The following is a 24,797-nucleotide window of genomic DNA, read 5'->3' on the forward strand; positions in this document are numbered from 1 at the left end:
ACCTTAGCTGGCCCACCCACACTCAAAGCGCCTGGGTCCTGGGTCTTTGGGGACTTGGGGACCTCGAGTTCCGAAGCTCGGACCACTATCCTGCCTTTTCCAGTACCGCCCAGGAACCCCGCAGTTGCTGCCACTTTACCTTGGACACCCAGCATGGGAATTCAACAGGGAGCCAGGGACACGCCGAAAAACGCGTTTTCTCGAAAGTACCTTGGTATCTTTGTCGCGTTAATCAATTGACATCTTCTGGTGTTCACGATTCACAGCAGCCCTGTTCCTGCCATTGATTACACCCGTCGACAAAAATCTTATTGATTCATCACCATTCATTCCGGGATCTTTAATCTTCCCTTGAAGGCATTGTCTGCCACCTTGTCAGTCGCCATCGCAACAAACACCTCGTCTTTACACCGAATACTGCTTGTTACACCAGCTAGCAACCCAATTGCGAATGCGGAAATTCTCCATCCTAGCTCAAGGGTGCGATCCTCACCAACACCATGACTAGTTCATCGAGTAGCTCTGAACAGTCCATAACGTCTGCTCCCTTTGGGCTTCGCAATGGAGCTCAAGTGCCTCGGAAACTCGTGAAGATTCCCAAGGATCAACAAGCAATCTTTTCAGACAGTGGAAGACAACCGTGGATCTCAGCTCTAAAGAACAACCCACAACAGAATGCCGCCAGAGTCCCGCCAAAGGTCCTTGAACAAATTAAGTATTTTCATACCTCTCGGACACTACCTCCACCTGCCCAGAGGCCAAATGCAGCTGTTTCCAGTGGGCCAACTGCATCAGTCTCGGTCTCTGAGAATACGCCCAACCATCAGCAAGATGATGAATCAGACTCTGAGCCAGAGGTGCCCGTCAGCTCCTGGCCGGAGTCTCCCCCACGACCACCTCGTGGAAGAGAGCTACAAGAAACCCCCTCTCCAGCGTTTTCTATCAGGTCACAAGTCATCGTGACCCAGGCTCCGTCTGGTGTAGAAAGGATTATCTCCCAGTCCCCGCCACCGCGAACGCGAAGCAGCCCTCAAATTCGGTCTTTACCACCGATGATCCCAGCCACCAAGCGACAGTTCTCACCTCCTACATACGCCAAGCGTCGCCGCCCAGCTGAAGTGTTTCCGTCCAGCAGCGCCGGTGTGGAAGACGAGCTGGAAACCGCCATCCCAGGGGCTCTTTGCGAAGCGACACCCCCTATCAACAGAAGAGCCGCGCGTTTGACTACTGCATCTCAGGCTGTGACCAGCCCTCCCTGCGGCCAAGGAAGCATGGTTCCGTCCACTTACAAAGACATTAAGAGCTCCGACAAGGTGGAAGAACCAGTTCACAAGAAAAGAAGGATGAAGGCAGTCGAATTGAGCTCCCAAGAAGTTGAAGAAGAGCGCCCTTCGGCAAGAGTTGATCCACAATCTGTGGCACCACTTCATAAGACTCATCAAGGGGCTCTACACACAGTCTCAAGCTCTGCACTTGCGTCAGCAGCTCTTGTTACCGACGAGCAACCGAAACGGGGAACACCCAAGGCCGTCAAAGATGCCCCGAGTCTTTCTGGAACTGCCAGCGTCAGTCACAAGGCAGGTGAAACGTCTCGTCCAGATATTACGCCCTCGAGAGCACACGTCCAACCAACTCTGGAGAGTGGGGGTAAGGCAAAAAACAATGTTTCACTGGCCACACGTGGAGTATTGTCTGAGGGCGATAGCCTGAAATCCTCGATGGAAGAGGTCCAGCGGCAGAAAGCAATAGCATATCTCGACGAAACGTGGAAGCGGAATGGACTTGATTGGATTCCGACCGCTTTCCAGCACCTCCAGCCAACTCTGACAGCTCACAGTCTTGGAGTCCTGGTTGCCGTCACCCATCAGGCATCAAAGAACGGTATACGACTCGCAAGGCTGTGGACGAAGCCTGATGGCCCGCTTTATAAAGCGGCTTCGAATCTTACAGACGGCAAACTGATCTTCTCCGAAGAAGTCGCCGAGGCATCACGCTATTTCTTCGAGGCAGAGAAGTCGAGAGCGGCGAAGACTCGAGGTCCAGCTTCGGGTGAAGCAAGAGCAGCACCTGTCGGAAGCTCATCGAGGCCCGCAAGCCGTCACCGGATAGTGTCTCAAGTGGCACCCATCAATCCTTCACCTCCACCATCGCCCAGCGCCATGCAAGGTGTGCAGCCGACTGCTATTCCACAAGTGCTTCAAGATGGTCGATACCAAACCTTGGATGTCCATCATCCAGCACAGGACTCGGTCAAGAGGACCCGTTTTGCACAGGATCCGCTGGAAGCTTTCCGCCACGCATACCCATCCTTCTCGGGTAGCGTAGGTGACTTTGTGAAGGCTTGTTTCACGATCAAAGACCTGCGTCGGAAACGACTGCTTCCCAAATGGCTCTACGACGACTTCATCCGCGCCTTCGTGGACGGGTTCGTCCCTTACATTCAAACCTTGGACGATGACGAGGAGCCGCTCTCGGCATATCAGTGGTACGTCGAGTACGTGGACCGGCCAGCATATCAAGGCGGTGTCGTGACACGCGAGAATCTGTATCTGGTCTTCAAGATCTACCACAGCGAATTCAAGTCGGCAAGGGAGTCTGTGTTGGAGAGCGGAACCCCGTTTCCAGAAGTCGCACAGAGGCGTCTCTCTGAGCAATCGGCGGCGTTGAACCTGAGCGTGGGTCCTAATACGCCAGTTGCGCAGCAAAGCAACCCCACCCTGAGGCCTCATATCGAGACACGCACATCGGACGGCACGCCTAGCAAGCCTGCTTCCTCCCCCGTGCATGCTTCACTCACGGAAGAGCCGATTGCGTCAAAGACAAACGGCAGCGGCCATGTTGGCGGGCAGTCTGCTAATGAACCTCATACTCACAATGCCTTCCCTCCTGCACCTGACATCCCCCCTGCCAATGGGGAGAAGGCCAAACAGCAAGTGACAAACAACGCGACATCAAGCCCTCGGAACCCTCCGGCATCTGCCCCGGCCATTCAACGACACACAAACGCTCTGCAGGACGACGAGGACGTCACATTCATATCCAGTACCCCGCGCCCCCGTACCGCAAATCCTTTGGAGGAAACTATCAAGACGGAAAGCAACGACAACGGCACCACCGCCACCGCCCTCACCACCACGCCATTGCCGCAGAAGGCAGTTCCCAACCCACTCCTATCCGAGCAGAGGGTCCCTCTATTCTCGAAGCCCACCAAGGACGCCATCATCGCAGAGACCCCGCCGCGAAAGACAGCTGGTCCGCCCAAGCGGACTACCCAGCACCCAGCGGTACGTCGTAGCCTACCGGCCTCTTTCTCCGACGGTCGACCGCCTCCCGCGTCCATGCCGATCAAGGCCTCAGTACCGGTGACGACGAGCCCGGCCGCGAGCTCCGTGGCGAGCCCCGTGCCAAGCGGTACGCCAAAAACCGCGTTGGGTTCCTTTTTTCAAGAGAGCCGCGTGAAGAAACCCAAGCAGAAGACAGCCATGACGGAGAAGGAAAGGAGACAGGCGGCTTTGGCCAAGATGGAGAGGATGTCGAAGGAAGGACGGTATAAGCCCCCGTCTAGCACGATGCCTCCAAGGTCTTGAGCCACACGTGGAAGTACTTCGCATACAGTCTTTGTTTGAGCAATGGTTCTGGAATGGGCGAGAACGTGGGCGTCACAAGTTGATTTTGTGTTGAGTAAAAGGGGTTGAACGATGCAGTTCCGTAGTAGCTGTCGATCGAGGTTCATTTCGTATCGACCAGCACTCTCTCTTAATCTGCAACATGGAAATGGATATGAAGCATAACGACACACATTGGGCGGAAAGAGCAAGACTTGATTTGAGTATAATACCCCTTTTGTAGAGAGTTGGTAGAAAGTATCAATTGTATTACACCACAGGTGCGATGAGGCCACAAGTGGCAAAGCTGATGCTACTCTCCAAAATAACAAGGCCAAGGTTCTAAATTGCTCTGGCAATCAATCTGATCTGTCTAGACTGGATCTAGTTGTGCTTTTTTCGTGCCCGGCTCTCTGGAGAGTCTTGAAGGTGTTCTATGTTCCCTAGGAAAGAAAAAACATTTCGCCAAACCCCAAGATGCTTCCCGTCGTATCCTAGTTGCAAATGAGTTGAGGGTGGTGGGTAGGTGGCTTGAAGGCGAGGGTGGGTTATTTGGGTTTCCGTGTCGCAGCAAAAATCCATGAGCCGACTCCGTATAGGTGGTGTTCACAAGAAGAAAAAAAACACCCTCTCTCCAGTGTTCCTCCATAGTTATTGCGCTGTGATTTCCCAATATTCCGTCATGTCTCAAAGGTCGTATCTCTCGTGTCATTACACCCCCCGAGGTCGCCCCCAGGGTGGTGTGGTGGTGTGGGTATATGGTTTTTATGGTATCTGTAATTTGCTCAGGTCGAGTCCTCGGAAGCTTGAGCCTCGGCGGCCTTCTTGGCCTTTTGCCTCTCTTCCTCTTCGGGGGTGAGGGTCTTGAGCTGAAGGGCGTGGATGCCACCCTCACGGGCCATCTCCTCACGCAGGAGGGCGTAGACCATGCGGTGGCGGGCGGACTGCATCTTGGACTTGAAAGACTCGGAGGTAATGACAAGTCTGCGTGACGGCTGTTAGTCAAAAGGTGTCTCGGACTGAGGAATAGCAGAGCTTGAGTTGTCGTGCCTGAAGTGTGTTTCCTTGGAGGTGCTACCAGCCATGGCCTTGTGGTGGCTATGGAGGTGAGAGTCGTTGTAGATTTCGAGGGTGGTGGGGGAGAAGGCGGCGGTCACCTGGAGTGGTTCGGTCAGCAACGTTGGCTCACGGACAAGGAGACTGTCTCAAGGGCAGGATATCGTACCTTGGACCGAATAGCGTCCTCAACGGGGTTGGTGGAAGCCATGGTTCCGTGGGGTCTGGCAGCGCCCGAGAAGCCGAGGGCGTATCTTCGCAACATTGGTGTGTGTAGGTGTGTAGTTCCTCCGGTCAAGCTACTCCCAATCCTGCCGACAATGGGGCGGAATGTGTTCATGGGGAGTAGAAGGGGAGGAGGAAAGGAGGGAAGAGGGAAGGAGGTTTTCAAGTAGAAAAAAAAGTAGGATGCGACGGTCTGCGGCGTGCGGCAGCGTGCGTCGACCGAGAAGCGGTAAGGAGGTATAGAAACTGGACAGGGGAGAATAAGAAAGCTGCCCTTGCGCTGGTGTGTAGTGTACGGATACCGGTGTGCGGTGTGGGTTGTGGTTTGCTGTGATTTGCTAGCCCAACAGCTTTTTTCGGTTTAGGTAGAGAGCGACGAGAGCGGGAAGCAGAGGAATGGAGCCGCTGCGCTGCTGCGTGTGCAAAAGGTACGGTGTGCAAAAAGTGTGACCCTGGAACTTGGGACTGGGAGCCGAAGCATGGATGATGGGGGATGGGGGTGGCGCTTGTGGGTTGACGAGAGGAGAGGAGAGACCGAGGGAGAGTTAGAGAGAGGAACGACGAGAAGGAGGATGAGTGGATGATGGAGAAGAGCCCAAGGCGACAATGGAGGCAGACCCTGGCCCAGGTAAGGTACGTCGTGGAAAAAAAAGAAGGTAGAGGAGATTCGGTGTATCGGTGAGAAAAGAGCGGACATGCGGGATGGGCTTGGCAGGCAACATGGCACATGCGTCCCGGCCAATCAACAGACCGGGGGCCTTGCCTCTGTCCTTCCGGTTGGTAACTGGAGGACCCGCACCGGGGAGGCACTTCCAAACTTCCTTCCAGCACCACTGCACCACTTCGCCAGACAGCGGTGCGATGAGACGGCCAGCATGTCCCATGGAAGTTCCTTCTCATCCCACTGCGCAGTATCTGTATGTACATTCTTTTTTTTTTTTTTTTTTCCTTTTCCTTGTGGTCTGCGGTACCGGTAGTCTATGTGTTGAGGCAGGCAAACCTTGCTTACCCTACGGACGGCTTCTTCCTCGTATTTTCCGCACTTCCCTCCACGGACACGCGCACAATGCTACAAGCAAGTAAGATGGAGGGGGAAAGAAAAACAAAAAGAGTCAGCCGTTGCCACTCATCTTCCCGGTTGGGTTGTATTTTTGGCCTCTCATGTCTTGGAGACATGACTGACTTCCAAGTTCCTCCCAGATTTTTCCCCGCCGACCTCGTGTCAGTGTGTGAGGTGGTCGACCGAGTTAGCTTTGCTTTTGCAGTAAGTGCGTGTCAGTGACTCTGTCTCTCTCTCTCTCTCTCTCTCTCTGTTATGCCCACCGCCCTTTTTTGTTTTTTTGCTTCTTGGAACCACCCACGCTGCATACACCTAGCTTACCAGACCCCGGGAGGCTTTACCGTCCCATGTTTCTGACTGGTCCGAAGACGCTAACGCGCGTTGAGATTAGGTGGACCAACAAGAACACCTAGAACAACTGGGGAACGACGGAACACAGAGCAAGCAACAACAGCACATGGGCACCCGACACACCTCCAGCCAGGTCCTTGGATGACTCCTCAGCCCTCGTGCCCTGCCTGTTGGCTCCATTCTGCTCACCGCGTGTTTCCTGAACGATGCCACAGACGCCTTTTGCGGCTTGCCATCCGTATCCGTACCCGACCCTCAAGATTCCAACCCCCCAACCCTCGTCACCACGCATCACAAAAGGCCAGAGTCGGTCCCTCTCCTTACTCGAAAAGTACGGATAGACTTGGAGTGATGGAGCCTTGAGCCACGCAGCAAGTGGCAGGGCACCCATCCATCATTGGGCGCCTGATCATCTAGATCTCTCGGTTCCAGAGTACCAGCTGTTCGCTCACAATGTCGCCAATGCATGCGGGCGGGGAAACCTAGAGGACTCTTTGGGGAGAGCTTCCAGGCACCTTGCATGGATATCGAATGTAGTGACGTGTGGTACGGTAACATTGTCGGTCGGCAGCGGGCAGAGATGCAGCAGACTCACCACCACCACCACCACAATCAGTGACCACAACCACAATCTAGCGAGGGAGCAGAAAAGTCGAGAGGACCGCAAGTATCTTAACCTTGGCACGCTTGAATACCTGTCAACTTCGGAGGTTTACCCACACGCTATACAATGGAGGGACGGATAGGTAGGCAGAGGTAGGTGCCGCTTGGGAAACGTCGGCCGCTTCGAACGGTTCCCCCACCGCTAGACATCCTAGGGCCAGGAACGGATACATTGGACGTGAACCGATGCATCACGGCATCTAAATACCAATACCTGATCCCAAGGCGCTGGGCCGTGAAAGCGCACCAACAACCCACGGTGCCACAGTCCAATATCCACGCAGGCGCACACACCACCTGACGGGTTTCCTCTCCGTATCTCTGGTCTTCACACCTTCAACTCCGGAGCTCCATAAAAGAGTCAAGCCTCAACTAGAGAGAAGGGAGCTGCTAGGATGTCCGGGCAAGCCACACTCAACCACCCAAGTTTTCCGTCCGGTCTTCGGCAGATCCTGCCGGCGGTCCTGCAGGGAGAAGTCCGATCCGGGACCTGACAGAAGCCAAAAAATATTACCAGTTCATACCACACACACGCGCGCACTCACGCACCCAACCTGCAATCCCACGCCAACAGCTGCCGCGACCAGATCCGAGGGCAACCATTCGCAACTCCCGGGGTCCGTTCCCCCCTCTCCCCAATATCCACTCCGTCGCAGCGCCGTATTCCCGATCCTCCTTTAATCATAACGCAATTGATAACGACGCATATCTATTCCCCTCCTCCCCCCACCCCCATGTTGGCCTCCGGTTTGCGGAATGTAGCTCGACGGCCCGGCTGCTGCTGCTGCTGCCGAATATCCCCTTTCTCAGCCTTCGCCGCCGCCGCCGTCGCCGGTACTACAGCTACCGCAAGCTTCAACCTCTCCCGTCCCGTATCCCGATCCTTTGCTGCCGCGCGCGCATCGCAATCCGCAAGAATGGCTTCAACAACGACATCCCTCCCAAGGATCCCTCTCTTCGAGGCCATTTCCAGGCATGACCCCGAGTCTACGGCTGTGATTCACTCCTTGTCCGGCCGCCGCTTCAAGTATGGAGAGCTCCTTGGCGACGTGCGCCGCGCGCGGAACAAGCTCTTGGATTCAGCGGGCAAGTCAGATCTTAATGGCGAGCGCATCGCATTCTTAGTAGAGAACAGTTACGACTATGTAGGTAAGCCATGTCGCATACCCCTTACACAACAGCTCTGAGACTCCTTTGGTTGCGGCCCAAACAACACGCCTCAATTCTAACACTCGCTTGATTTCTAGTGACCCTCCTTGCCGCCTTTGCGGCGCGGTCAATCGCCGTACCTCTTTCTCCAGCCTTCCCTGCTGCCGAGCTTCAGTATATTCTAAACCAGAGCGAAGCGTCGTTGCTCGTGTCTTCGGCCAAGTTCGCCGCAAAAGCAAAGGAGGTTCTCGCTACAGAGCTCCTCTCAAGCCCGACGCAAGTCGAACTACAGAAGCACCTCGGTGGCAGCGCGCATGAGCAAGTTGAACTGGACAGTTCCGATGCCGACGGCGCAGGCATGATGCTGTACACTTCAGGCACCACCAATCGACCGGTTCGTCGTCCCCTTTCCGAACTTGAGTGGCAGCTCCGAGCATGATCGCTAATTCCCTGCATTAGAAAGGCGTCCTTCTCCCCCAGTCCGTCCTCACGGCGCAATCCAAATCCCTGATCGAAGCATGGAACTACACCCCGGCCGACCACCTCCTCCACGTCCTCCCCCTACACCACATTCACGGCACGGTCAATGCTGTCCTTACGCCGTTGCTGTCAGGCTCCACGATCGAGTTCATGTTCCCCTTCAACGCCGACGCGGTCTGGAAGCGCCTCGCCGCGCCCTACATCACCTCCAACGGCACAAACGGTGTAAACGGTACCAACGGGGTCAACGGGGTCAACGGGACCAATGGCCCAAACGGGACACACAAGAACATCGCAAAGGAGAAGATTACCTTCTTCACCGTCGTGCCAACAGTCTACTCCCGCCTCCTCGCAACCCACAAACTCCTCCCCATCGATCCTGCTGAACCCACACGAGAAGCCGTCTCCCCGCGCAACATGCGCCTCGCCATATCCGGCTCAGCCGCCCTCCCAACGCCCATCAAGGAGGCCTGGAAGACTCTGTCCAAGGGCAACGTCCTCCTCGAACGCTACGGCATGACAGAGGTCGGCATGGCCCTCTCCTGCGGTCTCGATTTCGCCGACCGCGTCGACGGCAGCGTTGGCTGGCCCTTGCCCGGTGTCGAAGCCCGCCTCGTCGACATGGACACTGGCCTCGTCATCCCTCCCGGCGAAGACGTCGACCCCAAAACGGGCCGCGAGCGCTCCGGCGAAATCCAGCTCCGAGGTCCCACAATCTTTAAAGAATACTGGCGCAACCCCGAGGCGACAGCCAAGGAGTTCGTCGAAGGCGAGGACGGCAAGGGGAAGTGGTTCAAGACGGGCGACGTCGCCGTCCGGAGACCGGTCCCGAACGCCGGGCTCAACGCCGCGCAGGCGTCCTGGGCCAAGGGCGACATGTACTTTATCCAGGGCCGCAAGAGCGCCGACATCATCAAGACGGGCGGCGAAAAGGTCAGCGCCCTCGAGGTCGAGCGCGAGCTGCTCTCCCTCCCCGAGGTGGCCGAGGCCGCCGTCGTCTCCGTCCCCTCGGGCAAGTGGGGCTCCAAGGTCGGCGCCGTCGTCATCCTCAACACGGACGTCGTCCCACACTGGTCCCCGATGGCCATGCGGAGGGCCCTCCGGGATCGGCTCGTCAACTACAAGATTCCCCAGGTGCTCAAGGTCGTAGACCACATCCCGCGCAACGCCATGGGCAAGATCAACAAGAAGCAACTAGTCCAGGCCGTCTTTGAGGACCAGTTTAGCGGTGATGAATTGTAAGAGTACGTAGCTACTGGTGCGTGGATACTGCTCCACTCACCTCGCAATGTGACATACATATATACCTGTTTGACTAGGACATGGCGGAATGCTGCATAGAATTTAGATAAAATATATACCTTATTGAGCATCGACCCCCTCACTGCGCACCCTTTACGAAGTGAGATTTGTAGTGATGAGATAGAACTCATAAGGTGATATCTTGTTGCCAAGGAGAAGCATAATTAACACCCTTCAATTTATAAAGGGTGCGTGCACCAGGGCATTCTGGCCTAAACCTAGGTATCTATTCCGGATATTTCGCATCCGCCTATGTACTATCGATCATGGCCGTCTAGAAGTTCCATAAAACCCATTGATCTCTTTTTTCGTTCTCAGCAAACGCCTTCGTCGAGCTCCAAGGACTGTCATAAGAGAGAACTTTTTCCGCCCCAGAGATGCGTTATCATCGATGCATAGCGTAGCATTGCCCCCGTATTCCCCCCACTGGCATCAGGCAAAAAATAAAAAAAAGAAGTCGGCTGAGAAAGTGCAACGAGAAGTGATATCGTGCAGACGGAAGTCGGCCTTCTCGATAGGTGGTGGAGCCCATCGGTTCCAATAAAATGCGTTAGTGAGCATGTGGTGCAAGCTTGTGTAATTCGTTTCTGTGGTTTTTTTTCAGAGGCTGTGTCCATCGCTTTAGACAGTGTGCTTGGCCTTTGCACGGCTACTTCCGCTGTGTGCGCTGTCCGTGTGGCCGGAGAACTCGACAACCTCGTTGGCGGGGAGGTTCAGGATGTCCTTGAAGCGCTTGCCAATGTTCAGGAGGATGTCACGGCCCTTATCCTGCGAACGTCCCTTGCCACCAGCCACATCTCCGTCACCACGGCCAGGAATGCTCTTGCCAATGGTACGGGTCCAGACACCGATACGGAAGAAAGCCTTGCGGACGTTGACGACAACACCCATGACCTCTCCGTCGTCCTCAGCCTCGAGGGTCTCGCCAATAGCGGCCAACATGACGTGAAGCCAGAGATCGTCGATGGGGATGCTGCGCTTCTCCTTGAACTGGTAGGACCACTTGCCGCCGTGCTTGTTCTGGGCATCCTCCCACTCGGGGCGGACGCCGGCCTTGAAGAGATGGTAGTCGGACTTGAGGGCAAGCTCGGAGACAGGGGCGATGTTGTTCTGGTCAATAGTTAGCGAGCGATAAGAGGGGCCGCGGGGAAGGAAGGTGCACGTACATAGACACCCCAAAACTCCTCGACTGAGTTGAAGGTGATGACCTCCTTCAGAAGGTCATTCCAGTTGTCACCCTACTCCACGTTAATATCTGGGCCACGTGCCGTTCTCAATCGGGATAGACGAACCTTTCCGCTGGGGGGCTTGGTGAACCAAAGAGTCCACTTGTTCTGCAGAGGGTGCTTAACGTTGAAGTTCTCCTTGTCGTGGAAAACGGTAACGGGCTTCTCCGAGTCGTTCTCCTTGGTCTCGCTCTTCTCGCCACCCTCGGGGGAGATGGGAATGGTGGAGAGGTCGACCTGCTGGTCGGGGTTCGTGGGTGTTTGCACAGAAGTCGCCATCGTGAATGGATTTGTTCTGGTGTTTTCGGGCTGATTACGGATCGGACCGATGAGGGGTAGAGTAGGTCGTCAGAGGCGCTGGGAAGCAATCTCTGGAGGAAAATGCGAGTTAGGCTATCTCGGAGGTTGAAGAAGCCAAAGGGAAAAGAGGTCGCTGGTCGCGGTTGTGAGGTGGAAGAGTTGGAAAGTGGGAGGGTTCCGCACGAGAGTGGCTGAAGGTGGTGGTGACGACGGTTGCTCGCTTCACTATTGGGAACGTACTGGAGGGCGATTGCTTCCTTCCAGGTATTCGGATGTGGGGGAGATTCCGACGTTGCGCCAGGCAAGTCAGCAAGGATCGGAAAGGGCGGATTAGAGGAAAGATTAGAACGGGCGGTGACGTTCTGGTTTTTTCGTGGGGAGACGACGAGGTCGAGAATTGGGAAGTTGCGATGGGTTTTGCACTTTGCGAGGGATTGCGCGCAGCAAACAGAAGTCTGAGTCTGTGAGCGAGAGAGCCTTTCCAGTCGCAAAAAAATGCCCAAGCGGGCTTGGCCAACGGGAGGGGAGCAAGGCGTCGGAAAAGTGGGGTATGTCAAGGTGTACCTCAGTACCTACCTTCTTGGTGGACGAGGCCTAGGTTTTTTTTTATTTTTTGCGCAGGGCACCTCACAATTACGACCTAGCACAACTGCCACACCAAGCACGTAAGGCAGATATCCACCCACTCAGTGAGGTGTGGTCCCGGGGGTGCTAGTTAGGGCGAAGGAAAGCCCCCGACATCAGTGGGATTCTAGGTGAGCCCGGGGCCCGTTGCTCAAGGTGAGAGCGGAGGCGAGGTGAGCCTAGCCTGATGGATACGGTCCCGTTACGTCAGCTTTCTCAAGAAGCGAAGGAGACGAAAAATCCAGGGCAAGGTCAGTCTGGTCCCATTCAAGACCAGGTTTGCGGAAGTTTAAGCAGCCCAGTGGATGTCAATTGCTCCAATAGTAGCACTTGTCAGCCTACAAACCTTGTAACTCCGTGTCGTGTTGTGAGGCTTGCTGAATGTCTGTCTTCAACGCCATGCAATCCGTTTCGCCAGTGTTGAGTTGCTTTTCTTCCCTTCTGTCTTTTCAAGACTAGCGGTCTAATAGCAGTATTGAACTGTTCATGTTGACTTTTAGCTTACGTTGCCTGTCATTGCTCAAGGCTGATAAGTCAGATAACTTTTCTTTCCTGCCTTCAGATTCGACCACGTCCAACAGCTCAGACGAAGCTTCCGACTCCTAGGGTTGTGCTTGCTGCTTTTCTGCTCCTGTCATCCGGATTGTTCCTCTTATTTCCTGTTTCTAAAACTCACCCGTCTACCAGCTGTTTGCAGCCTTTTGCAGTTGTGACAGCCCTCTCCATACTCGGCCTGAACCGAGCGCCGCCTCCTGACCCCTTCTCCTTGCCCCTTCCTACGCCAAAAGACACATCCTTGTTTCGACATCACGCTGTTATCTGGCCTCGAAACATTGCCATCATATTTTTGGCTTCAACCTGCGGGGGACCTTTCCAGAAGCTTTCCCTAGTCTCTTGCGTTGCCAATCACATTCAATGACATGAATTGTTATTATTTCTATGAAGCTCCCATCCCTCTTAGATTAGGTGACCTGCGAATTAGGTGGCCTGAGCAAAATTCCTTCATCTTGAGTCAAACAACACGCAAGCTAGGTAATCTTTCCCATCATCCCCTACCACCCTCTTCTGCACTCGAAAACTCAAGCGAGTCGGGCTCGGCTTGAAGCGGTGATGGCTCTAGGGATCGTTTCGGCCAGGTCGCTCTGCTTGTTTCAGTCATTGCACACTCCGCCCCACATGCATCGAGGCTCTATTGACGTCGTCTCAATGAATCGAGGTACGACCATTTTGAGAGAGCTGCATTGTGCTCCTAGACTTGAGTGAAAGAAACAGGATACTTGCTCTACTTACTCTCGTGCTTCTCCATTACACCATCGACCAAGAGCTAGGATGGGAACGCAGGGTGAAAGACGGATACATTTTCTTTGTTCCGCTATGTAGCTGCCATGCGGCTGTATGCATCGCCTGTATCTTGTTGGAAAGTTCTATATTAGGTCCACGACACCAGGTGTCAACCTGTTGGAGACGAACAACAATGGCATCGATGATAATGGCCGAGTGTTCTTTGTCCCGCGTCATCCCTTGGATTCTCACAAGGACAGCGACCGGAAGTATGGAGCACGGCGGCCCGTTTAGATTGCAGAGCATGCTCGTATGACAACGCAGTTGAGCAAGCAGCGTGATACTCATAAAACCGAGGCGGCGCTGCGTAAGACGCGGTCGCGATGCACAGCCAGCTGATCACCAAAGGCGGTATCATTTTTTGAGCAACCTACTCCCTATTGGCGGTTTTCGACCATCTAGAATTTCGTCGACCGATCCATATTCACCCATCGAACTTCTCGAGCGACAAATAACGTTTGAATCGATCCTCAAAGCACTCCAGATGGCATCAACGTACCTGAGTTCACATGGCCCGAATTGTAGCGAGGCTTGCAGTCCAACGGCGCAACAGAACAGGAAGAACATGAAAGCAGAGCCATCAGCAACCAAAGCATTTGCGTCCAAAGACCTCAAAGAATTGAAAGGATTTTGCCCCGAACGACTCGTCCTGCAATGGGGCCTTCCGCGTTCTTCGCTTACAGACGACTTCTTTACGCATCACTATGCCGCCATCATATCAAATATAAATCTCCACGCCAAGCAGATTTTCGAAGTTGGCGATGTTCCGCCTCCAGGACCCGTATGGTCCGTGGTCACTGGCGACCAGATTTCGGAATTGGAATGTACCATCGAGAAAGTTGCCCGGCCAGATCCTCGAGACAAGAGCCCTTGGGATGATCTGATTGCCTGCGACTACAAACGGATACTGGTCATGAGGGCCTTCTTCTTGAAGCTTTTTGAGGAACAGATATTTTCACTTCAGCTATTTGGCGCAGACAACCCACAGCGACTTTCACTGCTCCATCAAGACAAGCAGTTCATGAAGCACGAAGGTTGGTTCCCCCCCCTCATCCAAGCAACCCCGAACAAGACACAGCAATTGATTGTCTACTAGGTTTCAGGCGATCGGAACTGAGAGCAAAAACGGTGGAAATGCTATTGGAAGAGAATCATGGCCTGCCACCTCTGTTTTGGAAGCAAGTGGACTATTATACTATGAAGACCTTCTTGCTCATAAGGCCAATCCTGACCTGGGTGAGGATGACCTGGCCCGAGAACGGCCCGAACCCGTCTATTCGGTCAATCTTCCAGATGATTCACCACGACGTGGCCTACGCGGCTTGGCTTTCTGTCAACATTCGTCTGTCTCCCGAAGTTCTTCACTTTGAATGGCGCGAGCCCGACGAACTCTACATCCCGGGCGACTTTGAGATCCCCGATCCAGGAGTGCTGCCAAGACCGTCCAACGCCTTACTGAGCCCGACGTCTACTGGGTTCATCATTTCGACAACTCGATTCAGAGAGCCACCGATAGAACCACCGTTGTCGAGAGTGCTGATTTCCTTTGTCCCCGTCGTTCAGAGAATCTCGCTCGTCGAGGGTGCCGATGGAGAAGAGCCCATTGGTAGCGAGAGGAGAAGGTTGTTGGAGTCTCGGACGGCCTACTATACCCTCTGGCGCCACACGGGTGAGGTTGATTCATCGCCGCGCTCGCTTGTCGACCACGCATGTGAGATGAGGCGACCTAAGCCGACATACTTCTCTGCGATCATCCGTCCATTGTTCTGGCAGCTTCTGATGTACATTTTGCTCATTCAACTCCTGAGATACGTCTATCAGCTGCGGGACGAGTACAACAGGCGGAGCCATGAGGGTGGGGCGGACCCTGCATACGATCCATCGTCCGGTCGTGCTGGGACAGATCAGGGTATTTAGGAATTCGGTTTACCAGGTAGCTTTGACTGGGCTTGGAGTGGTGAATCTTCGGCGTTGATGGCGTTGCTTGGACGTGAGGATCAGGCGGACTTTTGTTTGAGTTGACAGCTGAGCGAGCAATACAATGTGAATTTCCTTTCCAAATGTCACTCAAGGGGGTAGGCAGACATGTGAGCTGGTGTTGTTGACTTAGGGCAATACTGAGGGGGTTTGATGAAGGTATCACTGCAAGCTTGTATGACACACTCTCTCAAGGACCATGAACAAGAAAGGTTAAAGAAGGTCCCAGGGACTATCTAGTCGCCTCACTCAGGCAGCACTTCATCCAAAAACCAAAAACGGATGTCCAGGCTGGCTTTGAGGCAGATTTGGCAAAAGAAATGCGTCGAGGGGGAATCGAACCCCCGGCTCCCCGACGCTGCTTGATGGCAACGGAGAATTTTACCACTAAACCATCGACGCAGATGATCAGATATCCGGAAATCGAAGCCGGACAGGCTGGTTGGAAGTACGGCGACGAGAAGGTGATTATATCCCGAGGGGCAGAGATGGCCGTTGTGTGTGGGGAGCGAGGGTTCGTGCATGAGGGTTTCTGTGGGCTCGCGAGCGGTTCCCGGGGCGACTAACAGTTGTAAGCGGCGGCGGCTCCACCCGTCTCTGGGACTCCGAAGGCGTCGAAAAATTGTCCGACAAGGACAGATTGCCGCGGTTAGAGTAATTCGCGCAAGAGAGATGCTCAGATTCAATCTCGGCCGACATGTTCGGGATATTGTCGGGTTATTTTCTCTACGAGAAAGACGTCGGCGGTTCGTCTGAATGGGCAGGCGAGAGCCAATCGTTTGGCAGGCATTGGCAAGTTGGGAAGGACCCCTCCAAGAACTCTCTGAGGGGCAACGGAATACACGTGCATGGGGACCTGAGTTGGGGACGGTATCATGGCCAAAAAAAAAAAGAGGGATACTCTTTTTCTGGCTGGCCAACCGACCGACTTCGGGGAGCCCGACATATCTGCATGAAGGTCCCTCTTTGACCGAGCAGTCGCGGAGACTGAAAACAGTTGAGTAGGTAACCGCGACCACGGCAACTTGAGACTGATTTGCCGCTGGAAGGAAGGGGTCTCCCGTGGGATTGCCACAGAAAGCCGGGAGTCCACTGGTAGGCATCTGGGTTGCTTGTCCAAGTCGAGTCAGGCGGTGAGAAAAGCAATGTCATGGATGATGGACCAAGTACTTTCAAAGGCTGCTAAGCGCCGGTACCTGCACGAGGGAGGACGAGGAGCAGTAAGGTAAGCCCAACAAGGCATGTGGACGAGAGAGACGAGGGGGGGAAGTTGCAGGCTGTTGAAAGTTAGCATGGGTAAGTATTTCAGTATCAATGACGGCGTTCTTTGTCCTGGTTAGCAAACTATTACTTGAAGCCAAAGGAAACAATGTCAACAACTTTCGTTACTTTTGTAAAGTACCGAAATACAGCCAGACACCATCAAGAGGCTCTCAAACAGTCTCCCGAGTCGGGTGCAGAGCAGGTGGTTGCAACCTGCAGTTAACTCGACTTCGGCTAAGGTAGATACCTTGCTCAACTCACAGTGACAGAGAGTGGCAGTAAGCGAGAAAATGGCGGGCCGGGGTGCGATAAGATAAGAGACAGCCCACCAGCAAGGGCCACAGCGGGATGAAATGGCAAAAAAATTGCTTCGCCGCCCTCGAATCTCTCGAATTTTTGTGGCATGGCCCGCGCGCTAGTAGCACGGTCTCAGCGCTGGAGGGGGGGTAAAGGTGGTTGGTGGGGCTAGGGGGACCCAGAAAAAAAAGTCGAAATTGATTTTTTTTTTCGGCCTTCACAAAAATCCTGTGTTGAGCGACTGGAGCGAGAGAAATTCTTCTTGAAAGGACCCCACGTCGCCCGCCCGCCCTCCTTCACATATCTTTCTCCTCCGCGCAAACCTCCCAACCTTCAATTCTCCCCCCTCCCCCATTCACACAGGCCGTTTTTTTGTCTTTGTGCATATCAAATTTCTCAAAATGGCGGACGAGGTCTACGATGGTGCCATTGGCATTGACTTGGGTGAGTTTTTATTTTCCTGTTGCTGATGGACGATGCTTTTTTTGAGAGGGGCGTTATTTTGTGGCGATACCGGTCGTCGCTCAACTTTGAGGGTTTCGGTCACTTCAGACATCACGAACAATGTCGCTGACGCCAACGCTGCAAAATACCGTCAATCATCAATCAACTATCATGGAAGGAGGCACTCGAGGAGGACTTTCACAATCATCGAAAGAACATGTCAGGCTGACCAAGTCCTCTCATCACAGGAACTACCTACTCTTGCGTTGCCACGTACGAGGGTACCAATGTCGAAATCATTGCCAACGAGCAGGGTTCGTTCACCACGCCCTCTTTCGTTTCCTTCACCGACAAGGAGCGTCTGATTGGTGAGGCCGCCAAGAACCAGGCTGCCATGAACCCCGTCAACACCGTCTTCGATGTCAAGTGAGTAGCCTCGCCGTTTTCTCCGTCTGCTGTTGCTCCCGATTCCTACTTTGGCCGGGGTGGGTGAGAATTTTCCCCGCCCAAGGAGGGGTAATCCGGAGCAATAGCAGAGAGCAGAAAATAAAAATTATACAACTACAAATCGCTGACCACGCATTCTCTCACAGGCGTCTCATCGGTCGCCGCTTCGATGACCCCACCGTCAAGAAGGACATCGAGTCCTGGCCCTTCAAGGTCGTCGACGAGGGTGGCAACCCCAAGGTCCAGGTCGAGTACCTCAACGAGACCAAGACCTTCTCCCCCCAGGAGGTTTCCTCCATGGTCCTCCTCAAGGTGCGTTTTGCTCTCTAGTGATGAGCCCGAAAATGAAAAGCCGGCGTCACACAACTTCTGAAAATACGCATATGCTGACCCCCTCAACAGATGAAGGAGATTGCCGAGGTCAAGCTTGGCAAGAAGGTCGAGAAGGCCGTCATCACCGTCCCTGCCTACTTCAACGACAACCAGCGTCAGGCCACCAAGGACGCCGGTGCCATCGCCGGTCTTAACGTCCTCCGTATCATCAACGAGCCCACCGCTGCCGCCATTGCCTACGGTCTTGGTGCCGGCAAGTCTGGCAAGGAGCGCAACGTCCTCATCTACGACTTGGGTGGTGGTACTTTCGATGTCTCCCTCCTTAACATCCAGGGCGGTGTTTTCACCGTCAAGGCCACCGCTGGTGACACCCACTTGGGTGGTCAGGACTTCGACACCAACCTTCTTGACCACTGCAAGAAGGACTTCCAGCGCAAGACCAAGAAGGACCTCTCCGGCGACCCCCGTGCCCTCCGTCGTCTCCGCACTGCTTGCGAGCGTGCCAAGCGTACCCTTTCCAGCGGTGCCCAGACCACCATTGAGATCGACTCTCTCTTCGATGGCGAGGACTACACCACCCAGATCACCCGTGCTCGTTTCGAGGACCTGAACGCCAAGGCTTTCAACGGTACCCTCGAGCCCGTTGCCCAGGTTCTCAAGGATGCCTCCATGGAGAAGTCCGGCGTTGACGAGATCGTCCTCGTTGGTGGCTCCACCCGTATCCCCCGCATTCAGAAGCTTCTGTCCGAGTTCTTCGACGGCAAGAAGCTCGAGAAGAGCATCAACCCCGATGAGGCCGTCGCCTACGGTGCCGCCGTTCAGGCCGGTATCCTCTCCGGAAAGGCCACCTCCGCCGAGACCGCCGACCTTCTCCTGCTCGACGTCTGCCCCCTGTCCCTCGGTGTCGCCATGGAGGGTAACATCTTCGCTCCCGTCGTTACTCGCGGGCAAAACGTTCCTTGCTTGAAAAAGATACGTACCCCTTGTTTGCTTATCCCGTTTCCTGACTTGCTCGATTTTTCTCGATTTTGGTGTTTTCGCCCATTCGCGACTATCGTGGTGATGGGCGCTCTGCTGGCGATGACACCTTCCTCATCCGTGGCAGTGCCTTCCTACCATGCGTCAATTGCATGGCAGGAGGAGAGCACTTCTTCCTTCCGCGTTTTATTGACCCGCTGTCAAGATTAAAGAGCTAACATCCCCATTACAGAACCTTCACCACTGTTGCCGACAACCAGCAGACCGTTCAGTTCCCCGTCTACCAGGGTGAACGTGTCAACTGCGAGGACAACACCTCCCTGGGTGAATTCACTCTTGCTCCCATTCCTCCCATGAGAGCCGGTGAGGCCGTCCTTGAGGTCGTCTTCGAGGTCGATGTCAACGGTATCCTCAAGGTCACCGCCACCGAGAAGACCTCCGGCCGCAGCGCCAACATCACCATCTCCAACTCTGTTGGCAAGCTCTCTTCCTCCGAGATTGAGAACATGATCAACGGTACGTTCTTGTCGACAACCACTCCACGATGCACACACTAATTCTTCCCTAGACGCCGAGAAGTTCAAGACCAACGATGAGGCTTTCAGCAAGCGCTTCGAGGCCAAGCAGCAGCTTGAGTCCTACATTGGCCGTGTTGAGGAGATCATCTCCGACCCCACGCTGTCCCTCAAGCTCAAGCGTGGCCAGAAGGACAAGATCGAGCAGCAGGTCTCCGAGGCCATGGCTGCCCTCGAGATCACCGACAGCGGTGCCGACGAGCTCAAGAAGCAGGAGCTCGCTCTCAAGCGTCTCGTGACCAAGGCTATGTCCTCCCGATAAATGCTCCAAAACATGTGAGAAATATCTCTAGTGTTTTGTTCGCGCGGAGGATGTTTACGGCTTTGATGAGGCCGCTTCAATGCGGTGTATCTGGTTCAACTTTCTTGCGTTTGGGTGGCCGAGCAGATTACGGCCAGGCAGGATGCGAATAATTTGGGTCAGGTGATATCAAAAGGCACTTAAAAGTTCCTCCTTTCTTCCCGCCGCCTTCCTCCCCATATACCTCCACAACCCCTTCACACACACACACACGGCACGACACTGGCATGACTCTCGGGCGAGTATGAATGCCTACCAGGTGCCGTCTTCTACGGCTTTCATAGAACTGTAGAAAGGATCAGGGCGACATGAAATGAAATTACGTCTTACTTCAATTTGGTCCGACATTATGAATGATGCAACGACGTGATGCGACACGATGCGACGTGATACGACGTGACGTGACTGTTGCCAACCAATTTGCGTCTGAGATCTACTAGTCAAGACATTGTCATCGCCATTCCCATTATCATTCTCGTCCTCACTGGTGTCCTCAATCGTGTTCTCATTGACGTCCTCATTGGCGTCCTCATTGGCGTTATTACCAACTTCCAACGTCGCCGATGGTTTATTCATGCATGAATATTCAGCAAGATGAGGATACTCGTCCGAGATGACTTCAATGGTAAGGTACTGTCAAAGATTGCTCCTCAGCTAAGGTAGTTGATAACGAAGAAATATTGTCACCACACAGTCACAACTAGCCACTACTGACCACAAGTAGCCATTACTGACCACGACTGGCAATTACTGGCCACAACTAGCAATTACTGTAGCGTTTCGTTTCGGTTCGTTTCGTTTATGTAAATACGCTCTCTCTCTCTCCAGACCAGAACTCTCCCTTTTCTGAGATCACACCAGCGCCGTCACCGCCACACGTACACCGATAGGGGCGTTTGCCCACACTAGACTTAGCAATGCAAGCTTGACATTATACTGCGTCCGTTGCGCACTTCATGAAAACCCTTTCAAAAGACGCCGTAGGCTTCAACTTGGTCTCGTCTAGGGTGGGGTCGGTTTCCTACACTGGGTGATTGAGGAAACCGCTCAGGCGATTTGGGCCTTATAACGGACGAGCTGGTAGTATGTGGGTTGTTGAACTTGTCATTGAGGTTCGATGTCTTGGCTATGGACGTTAGTCGACGACTATTACTTGGTGGTTTTGAACAGCTCAGAAAAGTCCTTTGTTTCAACTCGTCTTATTTATATCATCTCCTTCACGTGGGTGTTGGATTTGCCTGGACCACGCTTCTCTCAGAGAAGATGCGCTGTGAGCGCGTCTGGCACCAAAGAGAATCCGCGGCAGAAAGAAGTTCAAGGTCCGGACAGAGCAGCCATATTGCCTTCCCGTCGGACTCTCCACGAAGAAGCATGTCCCCGGAGCCATGATCAGAAAACTTTGCGTCTCGCATACCCGCCGGAACTCCGCTACATATCACTTAATACATCTAGATGAATGCCACTATCATACATTCCACCACAGATCCTTTGAATTACGACGAAGAAAGAATGTATGCCGGGGCAGGACATCTCCTATACCCATCGTCTATGGGCCGAGCACATCAATGCTCGGGCACCGCTCATATCAATCAGCACGTGAGTAGACAAGATTGAACGACGTCCGGATCTGGCGGATAAATAACGGCGAAGAGGCATTTGTAGCGGACGCAGGACTTGGTCACCGATCGGTGAAATTCAATGTATGGAAGTGGTGGTATATAGACAAGTATTCGAAGAGGTCAGCGAATTTCTCGTCTAAACTGACGAATGGTGTGACAGGGCAGGTGTAGAGACTTCTGACGGCAGTGCAGACGTGGAGTTTCTAACATGAGCCCAAGGCAACATCCTACCATGAACGGGGGCTCTCACGCGATTAGCGACGCTTGAATGTGTGGCGCGGCCTATGCATTTCGATTAATTTCCAACTTCCCTTCATACCTTCTCCGATACCAGTAGACTGGCTATAAAAAATTTGGATCAAAGATTTCCATGTACTCTATCTAACAAGACTGATCACGAGAACTTAGAGGCTGGTGGATCAGAAATGAGAACGGATGTGGTAAATAGCTGAGCCATTCCAACCCAGGGGTGCTTTCCTCAGAATCTCAATGCAAGATTTTGATTCCATCAGTAGATCACCATTGGTCTACCTGGGTTAGGAAGGATGTGACAGATACTACCTATAGAATTCTAGGCAGACCAGTCCATGCCTCAGGCGACAGAGGAAGGACCATAGGGATCAGTAATGCTTTCTCTGTCACCGACCACGAGTCGAGATGCTTGATCGGGGGACTGTCTCGGTGATGCTCCCGAGGCTTTCCGGCGGCGGTGTTTCGATTCATCATGTGGTCAACCAATTTTTTCATCTTTTTGTTTTTTGTTTACTTCTTTGACGAAGGGAAGGTGCGAAAGGGATCTCGGTGTGGTTGTACCTTGAAAAGGCGAAAAGAGATAGCATAGATAGATCTAGCAATGAGAGATCTGCTTGGGTCTATTGCCAACAGAAGAACGCGCTATAAGGTATTCCAGGTAAATGTTTCTTACACCTTGTCCCAAATGTTTGTTGCATCGACGCCGTCTTACACCACAATGTGTTGCTTAAATACTCCACGCTCATCCGAAAGATAGTGCTCTACCATCTTAAAAAGCCATGAAATGAGGATATTAAATCTACTGTAATTGCCTGACCGTAGACTCACTACCCATCTAAGCTCCATCAACGACATGCCACAGAAGATGGCGTGAAGTCGAAATAGAACTGACCAGGGCAGAGGCACGATGGCATGGAGTTCGATCGCCATAGTGGGGCCGGGTGATCTCGCAGCCAATCACGTAATCAACAACCCCACCTTCTGCCAGCCCGGTGTCACTACTACCCTCATTCCTCATCCATACTACGAAGTACCACGGCATATGAATACCTAGTTCCTTGCAGATCTAATCTGGTAGAAGGCTTTTCTTCTAGAAGTCTTCCATGAGGCTACAGGACATCTCCTGTTGATCTTACCTTGTCACCGACAATGTCGGGATCCCGCCAAAATGGCCTCCCGCACCTTCGACCAGTTCTTTGACCTCCCCGTCGAGATCCGGGACCAAATCATATCCTACCTCTGCGTACTCCCAAATCCAATCCAGATAGGTCCCACAGAATTCTCCGAGATCCCCTTCCCGCACGACCTGCTCCTCGCCCACCCGCTCCTCTACGCCGCCGGCTCCGCCCTCTTCTACGAACAGAACCGCTTCGTCCTCAACCTCCAAACAGGGCCCCGCGCCGCCGTCGAGCGCGCCATCTGCGACGGCGGCAGCCCCTGGCTTCTCGGTAACCCACAGGCCCGCCGCCGCGTGAAGCACCTCGAGCTCTCGCCGGGCCGCCTGGGCAACGTCTTCCAGACCCACGTCTCCCCGGCCGTGGCCGACATGATCCTGAACGGCTCCCTGCGGCACCTCAGGCTCGTGCTGTATCCGACGAGCGCTGACAAGATTGTCTTTAACCAGAGTGCCGCCGACGCGCAGTCGCGGAGGGCCGCGATCACGCGGCGTGACGACGCTTTTGCTCACTCCAGGCCGTTTCAGGCTCTGTTGCGGCTGCTGGCTGATCCGGACTTGGAGACGGCTGATCTCTACGTTGACCCTATTCATCGCGACTTCTGGTGTGAATTCCACGAGGGTGTGGCCTGCTGCAAGGGACAGCGGAAGGGGCCGTGGCAGCTGATTCCGATTGACTGGAGGAGACTTGCCGCTAGCTACGGCCAGGATCACGAGCTCAGTATCGTTCGGGTGGTGGTCTGATTGCTCAGTGGCTGTTTCGGGAATCCTATCCTCAAGATTTGGAAGGGTACGGCGGCTACGAGCGTATGTAGTCACTTGGTTGCCTTGGTTTCGTGCCTTCAAGACGCGAGCCTTATTCGTCTGCTCTTTGAATTGTCAACAAGAACAAAACTCGTCCATTGACGCCTACATGTTTAGGCGCGAACTTTCTTCAATTGAACACAGTGCGACAACAGCAGCTCAGCGCTATCTTACTTTTAATCCCTGTGAAAAGTTCAAAATACTTGTGCTTGCTGGAGCTTGCATGATCATTCCTAGCAAACGATCCTCGAAACCTCCATTCGACAGAGATTCTCTGGTGCCTTCGAGTAAGGAGATGTCGCTGAGCACATGTATCCGAGGTCTAAAGTACACCGATCAAATGCAAGACTACCTTCAGGCAGTAATCAAAGAAAAAAGGCAAAAAGACAGGAGCCAACCGAGAGTTGAACGCAGGAGTCCTGAAGAGTACGGAGCATCACGCACTAGTCAGCACTTCACGGCTTTCACCACTCGGTCACCAGGCCCGATATCTGTTGTTAGAATGGGAAGGGAATAGGCTGCCTATAATCCCTACGGCTTCCGATACTGAGATTGAAGGTGGGAAAAAAAGACAAGAAATAGAAAAGGGGCTGGTGGATACTGACCTAATGATTCAGGCCCTTCAGCCAACCTGAACTCTGACTTTATTGATGTATTTGTTTATTTGATCACTCCACCACCTCGCACACAGCTTGATCTGACCCCTTCAAGCCGATATAGACGGCCGCTGCTGTGCTGGTCACAGGAATGGGCTTGAGGGGGGATATTCACCCTTGAGACAGGCACCTTGGGGAGCTTACCATCTACACCGACACAAAAACCGGGCATTCCACATGACGAATTTAGTTTCTTTACTACATGCCAATGATTCGAAGAGCCTTCATTCGATAGCTTGCTTAGGTGTTTTGAGCACTCGAGGCGAGTTGCTTGACTACCGAGAATACGGAGTTT

At 53.6% G+C, this 24,797-nt stretch overlaps 7 protein-coding genes across 7 annotated transcripts; 5 read left to right on the forward strand and 2 right to left on the reverse strand.

Moving 5' to 3' along the window:
• Positions 1-500: 500 nt before the first annotated feature.
• On the forward strand, positions 501-3,587 carry HER10_EVM0011820 (uncharacterized protein; the record flags this gene model as incomplete). The annotated part of the gene is made up of 1 exon (XM_035481239.1): positions 501-3,587. The coding sequence occupies one exon, from the start codon at positions 501-503 to the stop codon at positions 3,585-3,587; it is 3,087 nt and encodes a 1,028-aa protein (XP_035337744.1).
• Positions 3,588-3,944: 357 nt separating this feature from the next.
• Positions 3,945-5,514, reverse strand: HER10_EVM0007830 (BolA-like protein). Its single transcript, XM_035477373.1, has 3 exons — positions 4,831-5,514; positions 4,656-4,762; positions 3,945-4,589 (listed from the first exon to the last, which is right to left on the reverse strand). The coding sequence occupies exons 1-3, from the start codon at positions 4,999-5,001 to the stop codon at positions 4,391-4,393; spliced, it is 477 nt and encodes a 158-aa protein (XP_035337394.1). The 5' UTR covers positions 5,002-5,514; the 3' UTR covers positions 3,945-4,390.
• A 226-nt stretch (positions 5,515-5,740) lies between these two features.
• Positions 5,741-9,916, forward strand: HER10_EVM0008888 (AMP-binding enzyme). Its single transcript, XM_035478395.1, has 3 exons — positions 5,741-8,109; positions 8,208-8,503; positions 8,569-9,916. Exons 1-3 carry the CDS (start codon positions 7,695-7,697, stop codon positions 9,829-9,831), a joined length of 1,974 nt encoding a protein of 657 aa, XP_035337488.1. The 5' UTR covers positions 5,741-7,694; the 3' UTR covers positions 9,832-9,916.
• Positions 9,917-10,025: 109 nt separating this feature from the next.
• HER10_EVM0000214 (eukaryotic initiation factor 4E) lies at positions 10,026-11,851 on the reverse strand. The gene is made up of 3 exons (XM_035470007.1): positions 11,184-11,851; positions 11,058-11,129; positions 10,026-11,001 (listed from the first exon to the last, which is right to left on the reverse strand). Exons 1-3 carry the CDS (start codon positions 11,394-11,396, stop codon positions 10,513-10,515), a joined length of 774 nt encoding a protein of 257 aa, XP_035336781.1. The 5' UTR covers positions 11,397-11,851; the 3' UTR covers positions 10,026-10,512.
• Positions 11,852-14,295: 2,444 nt separating this feature from the next.
• On the forward strand, positions 14,296-15,299 carry HER10_EVM0008801 (uncharacterized protein; the record flags this gene model as incomplete). The annotated part of the gene is made up of 2 exons (XM_035478310.1): positions 14,296-14,416; positions 14,479-15,299. 2 exons carry the CDS (start codon positions 14,296-14,298, stop codon positions 15,297-15,299), a joined length of 942 nt encoding a protein of 313 aa, XP_035337478.1.
• Positions 15,300-17,209: 1,910 nt separating this feature from the next.
• On the forward strand, positions 17,210-20,305 carry HER10_EVM0011995 (hsp70-like protein). The gene is made up of 6 exons (XM_035481400.1): positions 17,210-17,363; positions 17,612-17,789; positions 17,957-18,122; positions 18,213-19,115; positions 19,352-19,637; positions 19,690-20,305. Exons 1-6 carry the CDS (start codon positions 17,321-17,323, stop codon positions 19,956-19,958), a joined length of 1,845 nt encoding a protein of 614 aa, XP_035337757.1. The 5' UTR covers positions 17,210-17,320; the 3' UTR covers positions 19,959-20,305.
• A 2,595-nt stretch (positions 20,306-22,900) lies between these two features.
• Positions 22,901-23,940, forward strand: HER10_EVM0003525 (uncharacterized protein). The gene has a single exon (XM_035473199.1). The coding sequence runs from the start codon at positions 23,037-23,039 to the stop codon at positions 23,784-23,786; it is 750 nt and encodes a 249-aa protein (XP_035337063.1). The 5' UTR covers positions 22,901-23,036; the 3' UTR covers positions 23,787-23,940.
• The last annotated feature ends 857 nt before the right edge of the window (positions 23,941-24,797 follow it).

Source organism: Colletotrichum scovillei (assembly GCF_011075155.1).
Source record: "Colletotrichum scovillei strain TJNH1 chromosome Unknown Contig00002, whole genome shotgun sequence".
Classification (NCBI taxonomy): Eukaryota; Fungi; Ascomycota; class Sordariomycetes; order Glomerellales; family Glomerellaceae; genus Colletotrichum; species Colletotrichum scovillei.